A 10,753-nucleotide genomic window follows, 5' to 3' on the forward strand; every position below is an offset into this window, starting at 1 on the left:
CTGGGATGCAAAGGGGAAGATGGGGGTGAAAGGATACTTGGGCGGAGGAGGTCACTTGCATGGGCTGTTGTCCTTGGGCAGAGAATTTGGGACAAAGGCTGGCAGAAGGATTCTGGTACAGAAATGTTTAGAGATTGCTTTGAATTATCTTACTTGATGGGACTATGTAAGGCAGGAAATATTAACAGGCTTGGGGAAGAGGACAGTAGCTCTGGCACAGGGCTGGGTCATGGGGATACAGAGTAGGTGTCCCTGGACGTGAGCAACTTGGGGTGTGAGGGGTAGTGCTGGGAAAGGGCTTCAGCCTGGGGGAGCCAGGGGTTGATTTCCATGTCAGGAGACCTGCAGAGCTGGCAGTGTTCCTGGGGAGCAGCTGCCCATCTCTGCACACCTGACTGGCCCTTACACACCACTGCTCCCTGCTCCCAGGAGGACAGGGCTCTTCCCACCAGTGGACACATACGCCTTTGCCAGGGGCCAGGGGCAAAAACAGGTGCCAGGATAGAGCACAGAGCTCGCCCTGCAGCTCTGTGCCCCTCCAGTCACTGCTCCTGTGAGGTGGATGCCACAGCCCCATCACTTGCCCATGTCCCAGGAAAAAAGTCCCAAGGACCTGGAGGTCTCAGGCACAAGGTACACAGGGACAGGTCATGGCTTGTGCTGATGTGTTTCATCTGGGCGAGGGGCTGCTCAGCACAAAAGGGAACTAATAAGGACGGCTACTCTAGCCCTTTAATCATTTGGGACCCTGCTTTTAATGTGTGTAAATACATCTGTGTGCCAGTTCTCCCCTCCCCTTTGAGCTGGCGTAACTCCCAGTTTCAATGGATTTCTCTGGTAGAGACCAGACCCATATATTGCAGTCATTACACAAGCCAAATTAATGCTCACATAGATGGCACTTGCTTTTGGAAAGGACAGTAACAACATGCTGGTGTTGATTAATATGCTGATTAATGAATAAGATACTGGTTTAGTGCCTACTACCTCTGTAAACTAACATTTACAAAACCATGCAGTTATTGTAGGGGTGGGATGTGCTTTTCTTAAAAAAATAACCTAGTAATATGTTAATTCAGACAGATATTTTTACCATAAATCAGTTGGAGATTATTCTATTCTTATTGGCACTTTCTCTACACTTACTTTCAAAGAGTTAAAGTTTCTTATTTAGAAGTACTCATTTTAACTCCCCTATAAACTTGTTTTAACAGTGAATTAAAAATGCTATGAGTTAACTTATAGTTTTAAAAAATACTTGATTATAAATCCTTGCTGAAAGATCTGTGCATATATAATTATTATGTTGCAATTAAAAGCTAAAAGAAATATTTTGTTAATTTGCTTCTTATAATACATTGATTCTGTTCTACATCTCTGTCCAAAAAATAGCTTCATATCCCATTGAAAATTACACTTTTTCTGGAAAAAGGAACAGGTACCTAACCAAAAAGATGACCCCAAATTACATTTTACAAAACCAAAACCATTCATTGACTCTAATGTTCTGCACATGATATATGCTCATACTTTCATCATCTCTAGGCTGAACCTGCTCATAACATTTTACTGTAAACCTGAACCTAATACCAGCGAGGCTGCTTTAATTTCTTAAGGAGCAGTGTTCCTAGCTGCAAAGGCATTGAAGACAGCCTGGAAGACACAATCTGTGTGATGCTGCTCTTTATTGTCACAGGTACAGAGTTCTGATGTGGCAATGCTGCACATTCAGATCGTTGAACATTTACTGATCAGGAAGGACTTTTCAGTCTCTAAAATGGTTACAGATGGTTTTTGTTGGAACACACTCATTATAAGCAGTCTGATCTCAATGGAGTCCTACTATTTTATTTTGGGTAATAACGGCAAAGTCTTACCAACTCTTGATGGAGATACCATGGGGTTAATTTCTATTCATGTTGGAAAAGCAAAGCAGTGCTCCCTCCCAACTCTGACAGATCCCGCGAGTCCTTTCAATAGCTGATTGTCAGGTTGTCCCCATCTATAGCTTAGCGCTGACAGCAGCTCACAGTTTATTTGCAGCTTTGAAGCCTGGTCCTATAGTGTTTCTCTTCTGACAGGAGATGAATAAAGGTGTCACTGTGAGAGACTTTTAGCCGGCTGCTATAAGGACCCTCCTTGATTTCCCTCGCAAGATCTTCCAGTTCACTTTTGGAGCTTGTGCCTTTCCCCTCAGCTGAATTTAGCTCCATCAGCTCCAATTCATGCTTGGCAGCTGTTTCTAAAACTCTCTGTTTGTTATAATACCTGACAAAGTTGTTAATGATGGGGTGGATGGGAAGGGCGATCGCTATCACCCCACAGAGAAAACTGATGGCAGCATTCAGTTTTCCTAGTGTTGTTTTAGGGTATATGTCTCCATATCCAACTGTGGTCATGGTAATGATTGCCCACCAAAATGACTGAGGGATGCTTTTAAATAATGTTTCAGGGTGACTTTGCTCCATGGTATAACCCAGGGCAGAAAAGACAAAGATTCCAACAGCTAAGTACATGAGGAGCAGCCCGAGCTCCTTAAAGCTGCGTTTCAGGGCATACGTCAGAGTCTGGAGTCCCGAGGAGTGCCGTGCGAGCTTGAAAATCCTTGCGATCCTCATGATGCGTAGCGCCTGGACAGCCTGCTGGACGTTGCTCAGCTCCATGAGCTTGGCTCCCAAATGGGTCAAGGTCAGGCTGACATAGAAAGGAAGTATTGCTAGCACATCGACAATGTTCATGAAAGACAGGGCAAAGTGGAGTTTGTTGGGAGAGGAGATTAGCCTCAGCACATACTCCACGGTAAACCAGCCTATACAGGCTGTCTCTATGCTGTCCAGGGTGGGGTGCTCCATACGGTTCCCCTCCGCATCTACAACCTGCAGGTCTGGGATGGTCCCCACACACATTACGACGGAGGAGATCAAAATAAACAGAAAGGACAGAACAGCGATCACTCGAGCTGGGTAGGACGATTCTGGCTTCTCCAGAAATTTCCAGATGTATTTTTGGCACCTTTTCCAGCGACTTTCCGAGGCATCTACTCCCAAGTCATCCAGAATCAGTTGCACCCTTCGGGCTATTTCTTCCAGTTCCTCCCTTTTTTCACTTAGATGAGTTTTGCAACAGTCATCCAAAAATTTCAGATCTACTTTCCAAAATTCCATTTCATTCTTGAAACATATGGGGCATATTCCTTTCTTCATGTGAATTTCCCCAAAGTAGTACACATCAATAATGCATTTGAAAGCATCTGGATCTCTGTCAAAGTAAAACTCTCTCTTTCCAGGATCATAGTCATCACAGAGGGAGAATATGCTATCGTATCCCCCCGATAAACAGTTGATCAGCTCTGCCAGCCGTGTTTCTGGGTACTGATTCAGGTTATCTCCATAGAACACCTGCCTTACCCCACCAACATTGACTACAATCTCTGTTTCTTCATTTTTTTCTGATCCATCAGCATCCACACCTGGAAACCTAGAGTCACCTGCCATTTTAATTGTATTGAATTTTATTTGATTTTTAGCCTGTTGTTTGGTTTCAAAGCCTTGTGATTTTAATTTCTCATGAAAGCAAATCAGCACCGAGTCAGCTCTACTACAGATGTTACCAAACTGACCCGGAGTCGTGGTGGGAAAGGTTACAGAAATAAACTTGCGGTCAGGAAAGCCTCATGAGGTATGCAACAAGCTGCAGGGAAAAGACAAGTCATCAGGCTGCTGTGCCTGCAAGCAGGATGTTAGAAAGCTCCAGCAGATTTGAAAGAGAAGAAACCATTTAATAAAACTCACCCCTCTGTTCAGTGCTCGAGAGTCTTTTCAGGTCCCATTCTCTCTCTAAAAGTGATATTTATTCACAGGTTGGAAGTCACGGCAGAGAAATAAATCCTGTGCTCTGATTAATGCAACGTGCAGTGAGTGGCAGTTCTCAGAGAGACAATCAGCAGGGTGAGCCCACAGAAAACTTGCGCTTTCTCTCTTCGACTCCACAGATTTCCCTAGAAAGCTGCTTTGCAATTTTGTTTCTCTTTCCGTTTTCTCTTTACTTTAACGTCTTCCAGAGTTTATCTGCTGACTCTTGCACATAGTCGGTGCAAGCGTGCAGAGGAGAAACTTGTGCTTGTTTTCCCTTTGCTGTTTCCCAACACAATAGGGAGCCCAGGCTGCGAGAAGTCCTTTCCAAACTCTACCCTCTTCTGGTGAAACCTAGCAAAGCAGCAGCTCCCCAGAAAACACAGCTCAGCTATTTATACACCTGCCAAGCTGTAAAATAATGTGTTTCTATACCGCCACGCACTTTAACAATTTTTTAAAAAATTTTTTTTTAATCAAATACAAAGCATAATTGTGTATAAAGACATTCAGAGCTGCAGAAAGACACCCAAACTTTTTCTTCTGATGGCAGAAGCCAGAGGAAAAAATACTGTGTTTTGGAATAAATGCACAACATAAATCTTGCTCTCGGCGGGACTGGAACAAGTCTAGAGTAATCCTCTGTCAGGACATTGAGTTACTGTAGATTTGTACTGGTGTCATTGAGAACCAAGCAGAGACCATAGTTTTCATTGCAGCTGTGGAGCAAAACTCTCCCCACACCCTGCGCACGTTTCCCAAAGCTCTGTGTCCTCAGCTTTAGCTGTGTTTTCTTGATCTGCAGTCAACTGACCCTGATGAGGGTTTGGGTTATTTATATCTATGATAATTTCTCAGAGAATGCTACTGATCATCAGTGGTGCTTTCTACTACATCCAGCATTTAACAAGTAGGAATAGAATAACAAGCATTTTCTTTTAACTTTGCTTTGTCCAAATTCCAGGATTTGATGGATATTTGTTCCCTTTGACCCTTACCTGCAGGAAGGCCTATCACTGTGCTCTTAAATTCTTACATCTGATTATACAATTCATTTTAGTGGATCCTGAGGGCTCTGATCCTGCAAAACCCAGAACTGATAAGTCAATAGTTTCTGGCCAGAGCAGGATGATCTACACCAACAGGTTCTGATCTTTTCCAATTTACTGGCTTCTGAAAAGCTTCTAAGTGAAGGGGAATAGAGAGGGGCAAATCTAACTGATAGTTTGCTTCTCTAGGATTGTGTCAATCCTGGGAGAAAGGTGAGATCTGTGATGTGCCCGCTGTCCTTGTGCTTGTGTCACCCAGCAAGGGGGACCCTGGTGAGTACACGGTGCTCCATATCCACTCCCTTGCTGGAAACTTACGGGGGATTAGTAAGAGGTTGTGCACCAGACCTCATCTTGACATGGAGTGTGCACATAGCCTCACACACCTTATGAATGACCTTTAAAGGTCCCTTCCCACCGGAATTATTCTGTGATTCTATGACACTTGGATGTTCACAAGCCATGAGCTAAAATCACTGATCCAGCCACTTCCCAGACCTTCCAATGACCTTCCTTGTCCCTGAGCTCTTGCATGGCTGAGGAGAGTGAAAATATGAGAGGGAAGAAGTCCCTCTCAGGTTCACAATAGAGGAAGACTTGCAAGAAACCTATGAACAGAGGAACACAATCCTTTCTCTTTGTCTGTCACACACATCCATGCATAAATTTATAATGCAAAATCTGAAGCCAAGGGAAGTGGGTTCTTGCTCCTCTGTTATAGTCACCCAGTAAATGTAACACCCAGTCATCCACTCTCACAGGGAGAAATAAGCTGTGCATGAACCACAGCTCCATAATCTTCTTCAAACGCCTGGGTTGTGTCACTCGTATCCTTGCTGCAGAACAGTGTGGAGGGCAAGGAACAATAACTGCAGGGGCTGGTCACTGTCACTGGTCAAGTGACAGTGCCAGGAAAAGGGTAATATCTATTAGTCTACACTTGAGTCACACTGTTAATCTCTGGAGACCAGTGTCACCTTCATGTGTTCCTAAGGGTACTGCATAGTGTGAGTGTAATACAAGATGTCCCTTGAATTTTTTAACAGGCACATATAAGTTTACTGAGACTTGCAAGCTTCTTGGGACAAGACAATTACCTCAGAGATCTGGAAAAAACTTAAGTTGTGTGGGTTCAGCAATATTTACCCACCTGGGACTTCCTTGCCCAGTAGTATGAGTGGTTTAGCTTGATTTTAGCACAATAAATTTTAAGATCCCAATAGCAGTGACATGCTTGCACAGGGGAAAAGCAGATGGGATTACTGACTACCAGTTCTTGCAAAACAAAACTAGGATCTACAAAAATTAGGTTTATAATGTTGTCAGGCTGCATCAGCACAGGGAAACAGGTTCGTTAGGTTTCAATCCTCAGATTTAACCATCTCAGACACCTACTCTCTTTGATCAGTGATTCTTTCCAGTGACCTTTTGGCTTTTCTCCAGGTAACAATAAGAAATCAATGTATGGTCCAGCATGACCGACACAGAAAGCACCACCTTCATTTCCAAAAATGCTCTTCTCCCCCCTTGCAATTTTATAGAGAAAGCACCTATAAAATAGGCACACAGGATTAGTACGTACCTTGTTCATTTTGAAAGGTGAAATCAGCTCCTCTCAAATGATAAATCTCAGCATATTCTCGAAAGGTTGGGAAGAAACTATTTTTGAAATGCCAGATCAGTCCTTATAAAGACTTGACTTAGTGCGGCTGCTAAAAACCTTGTGCTTTATCCTCCCTCGTCTTGCACCTTTTCAGAGTTCTTTACACCTTTCAGCATGCCTGTCAAATGTTAAAGATCTGGTAGCATTTTAAATCCACTTTGACAAATGTAAATGATCTAAAGAAGGGTCAGGGAAAATCATAATGAATTAAAACCTTGTTTTTTGTAGCTGAAAAGAGTGAGACAGGCTTACTTGACAAATGTTTTTTATCAGACATATCACAGAGCAGCAAACAACAGGAGCGGAATGAATAATTTGCAGCAAATAATTTATTTCAGTAATTTAATTCATTTTTCATCCATGGAAAGAGAGCTTCTTTAATCTAAACATTTCAATAGATAATTGTTGCCCTGTAACTCATTTATAAGTAGTTTGCTGCAATTATTTGGGCTTCTAAATTCAACTTCTGTTGATTTATCTGGACTGGACAAACAGGTCAAGCTGTGCTCTGTGTCTGCTGGAAGTGATGCACGCTGGCAATTGAATTCCTACAGACCAAATAAGAAACAGGGAGGGGGTTTCTTTCTGTGTTGGTGCTTTGGTTCAGTGAACAAAGCTTGGCTTTGAGCTGACAGATGTGTTAAGTTTTGGCTGTGGTTCAGATTGGCTCCTTCAGAGAGGAGGTGGAGGAGGCTCAGCCTGACCTCAAGGCCTGCAGCCTGAGGGAAGAACTCCCAGGTTGCTGGGCACCCACCTGCCAAGGGCAGCCCCAGCCCCAGCAGGGATGACCAGGATCTCCCAGGGGGCTCAGACCCCCACAGAACTTGGTCCACAAGGTGTAGGTGGAGCTTGAATATGGTTCCTCAGTAGCACCGGGCCCCGCATCAGAGATGTGGGTGGCACAGAGCACCCACAGCCCAGTGCCTGGGGACCTGCAGTGACAGCAGTGATCAGAGGATGCTTAAGCTGCAGGTTGGCTCCCTTGTTTGCCACTTTTTGGGAGAGGACCTTCACCACTGGGCAGCTTTGTGCCAGTATGGGAAGAGATATTTCTCCTTTTTAGCTGTAGCCTGGCACTCTTGATGCCCAGCCAGCACCTCTGCCCTCCTGTCTGATGCACCCAGCTGCTCCCCATGGATCTACGGCCAGTCGTGGTGCGTGAAGGGGCATGAATGGGTTAGGAGCCAACCCTAGGGAGATAAGATCAGACTCCATGGAGAGAGGGGTGTTAAATGCAGAGGCAGGAGTTAGGCAGCCTCTCCGCTAGCAGGCTGCAGTGTAGTCAGCCCCCTGCACTGAGCACAGCCCTGCTTTCAGTGCCTGGGACCACAGAGGCACCTTTGGGCTCTCTCTCCTCCTGGACTCTACGAAGTGTTTAGTGCTGTGTCTACACGTGCATGCTCAAGGAAGCTTAGAGACCTGACTATGACTGTCCAAGCAAGAAACAGTTAGAGTATGTCTGGCATGGATGTGGCCCACACTGATCAGATAACATCGACATTTCCCAGCTGTCATGTGGCCATCAGACACCATTCCCAACAGGCAGTTTGCAGGCAGCCACCTGTACTGGAGACTAAAAGGACTTCCTAGACTAGAGGGAGATCAGTTGCCATTTGACCTCAGTGCCCAGAAACATCCTTGGGCACGTGTAAAACTAGTCTAGGCCGTACCGAGTTGTGCTGAGTCACCTGCTGCCACTGGGCACCTGTGTTTTTAGGTATGATGATTTCTATGTTGGACACTGTTGTGTGGCCCTCAGAGGCCACATAACAAACAGCAGGCTTGGAGGGATGGTGGTTCCTACTCAGTATAACCCCCTCACAGACTTTTATTTCTGCTATGTCATATTTGTTTTTTAAATGACACTCACAAGATTAGGAACAGTGATGGATCCAGCAAAACATCTCAGCATCTAACATGCAACTTATTTTCAGCTAGATGCAGACTATGGAGAGCCACTGAAGACAAGAACATGTGATGAAAGTGTACTATAGAAAAGTCAATCAGAGACTTAAAGGAGGATGGGGAATGGAAATATCTTATTCCTCCTCCTTTCCTCAGAGTATTGTGGGGAAAAAGCTTGCAGCCAGCTGCATAGGGACTGCTTCAGAAGCTGATAGCTCGAGGTTCTGTGTGGAGGGAACACCATATAATTACTTCATGCCAATCACAAGTAATGGGAGGCAGATAATCTGGAAGAAAGAGAAGCAATGAATGATGTCATTGTGGGCTTTAGAAAGAGCAGGGCATCCAGAGCAGCTACTCTGATTACTTTACCACAACCTGCTTTAGAAAGAGGAGCAGGAAAGACTTTGCTATAAGAATCCCTCAGGGTTTCCAAATCTAAGGTGGCTTCTAGTGGTTAGTGACATAACCTCCCAACCCCACTGGAAGATCCAGCACACTCTCTTTGGCAAATTAATCTAGCTACCTCAGGGTGCTGTTTTATCCTTTGAAGCTCAATATTGCAAATCCATTTTCAAATCATATCTTCTTTTATCCTTATAACTTGCTCTGCAATGAAGCTGGATGTTCTGACACTCTGCAAGAAAACATGGGATTGCATTCCCATGGGCACTGTGGTTCCCAGCACGGCTATGGGGCCACGGCTGTAGCACCAGCACCAACCCCATGCACTTCCCCAGTGCATCTGAAGGGCAACAGTGCGTGATTTGCTTTCATGGACTGTAGCACCAGGGGGTGTGTGGGAGAGGCGTGTTGTAGGCACTCACTGTCAACAGGAAACCTTCCTGATGCACATGGCAGCAGCTCACGGTCTTGGCACTGATGTGTGCCTTGTGCATGTAGCCATGAGCTAATGGAGAGAGTCTGAGCCTTGTCATGAAAGGTGTTTATTGTCCACAGCTCTTATTTCTGGCAACAGGTGAGTCTTTTGAATCCCTTGATATGGGAAAAGAAGGGTCCATCAAATGCAAAGTGAGTGAAACAAAATCTCTACATTTTTCAATGCACCTCCATGTTTTGTGTGCCATTTCCTCAATACATTATACTTCCTTCAGACTGATATGTTAAAAGCAAGAGGTTATGAAATGTCTGAACTGAGATAGATATCTGGACTGTACCAGATAATTTCATCTTGTGAAGCTGGTTTTATGTGTCTCTGTCTCCAGCATATTTACATATTTCTCCATGGCTGTTATTTTAGATCCAACAAGTCCTTTCCCAGTTTATTTTCCGCTCTCTTAGTTACTTTGGTTCTTTTTTTCAAATTCAAAATTTATACATACTCAGTCAATCTTTTTAGCAGATCTTTTAATTAATTCTGTATTAAGAGATGTGTAAAAGCTTGTTGTAAATTTTAATTGGCCTTGCTGTCCATTTTGCATTAATGAGTTTATTTTCCTATACAATTAAACCTGCCTTAAGTGACCACTCAAGGGACCAGCCAAATCTCTGATTTAATGTAAAAGGCTTTAAATAAATAAAATGCAGCCACCACTGCAAGCAGCTAACAGCTGGGTTAAAATTAAGTGTATCAGTGAGTCATGAATAGGATGGCAGTTGGAGATGCTGTAAAAGTTTTAAGGGTCTTGTTTACAGAGTCCCTGTGTTCTGAGGAAGGACTGGAAGTCTTCAAAATGTCATCAAAAACTTTCAACTAATATTTCTCCCTCTGAATTTTGCATGTAGAAAGAAAGGAGAAAAACTAGGTGACAAAACTTCTTACAGCTTCAAAGACGATGACTTAAAAATTAGAATTGCACAGCTAAGGATCTGCTGGCATTGAGTACGGCAATGGTCCAAAAGATTGCATGTGTATCTGTAATTAGGGGATGTATCAGAATGAATACACATAAGGTGGTTGAATGCAGTTTGCATGGGTAACCTCAGCTCTGGCACTTCCTAGCTTCTGAGTGTCTGCTTCTGCAATCCCACTGGTGATTTTTATCATATCTTGCTGTGTATAATGTCTTGCAGGACCCCTGTCACACTGGTGCTGCTGCCTGGCAGCATCCCTGGAGCAGCCTTGCCAGCTCGATTGAGGCAGTCCTGGCAAAGAGATGTAAACAGTACTAGTGTGAGTGCAAGAGGGCTCTTGGTGGTGGCACTGGTGAAGTGACTGGGCTGGCCTTCCCAAAGCTGAACATTCCCATTGCTACCAAATCATACCATCACCAACAAGGGACTCAAAGGAAAGACTAAGACCATGCCATCAGAGAGGGAGGTGG

General features: G+C 44.2%; 1 protein-coding gene across 1 annotated transcript; it reads right to left on the reverse strand.

Moving 5' to 3' along the window:
• Positions 1-1,043: 1,043 nt before the first annotated feature.
• On the reverse strand, positions 1,044-4,168 carry KCNF1 (potassium voltage-gated channel modifier subfamily F member 1). The gene has a single exon (XM_075086820.1). The coding sequence runs from the start codon at positions 3,492-3,494 to the stop codon at positions 2,034-2,036; it is 1,461 nt and encodes a 486-aa protein (XP_074942921.1). The 5' UTR covers positions 3,495-4,168; the 3' UTR covers positions 1,044-2,033.
• Positions 4,169-10,753: the final 6,585 nt, after the last annotated feature.

This window comes from Phalacrocorax aristotelis, chromosome 3 (assembly GCF_949628215.1).
Source record: "Phalacrocorax aristotelis chromosome 3, bGulAri2.1, whole genome shotgun sequence".
Taxonomy (NCBI): domain Eukaryota; kingdom Metazoa; phylum Chordata; class Aves; order Suliformes; family Phalacrocoracidae; genus Phalacrocorax; species Phalacrocorax aristotelis.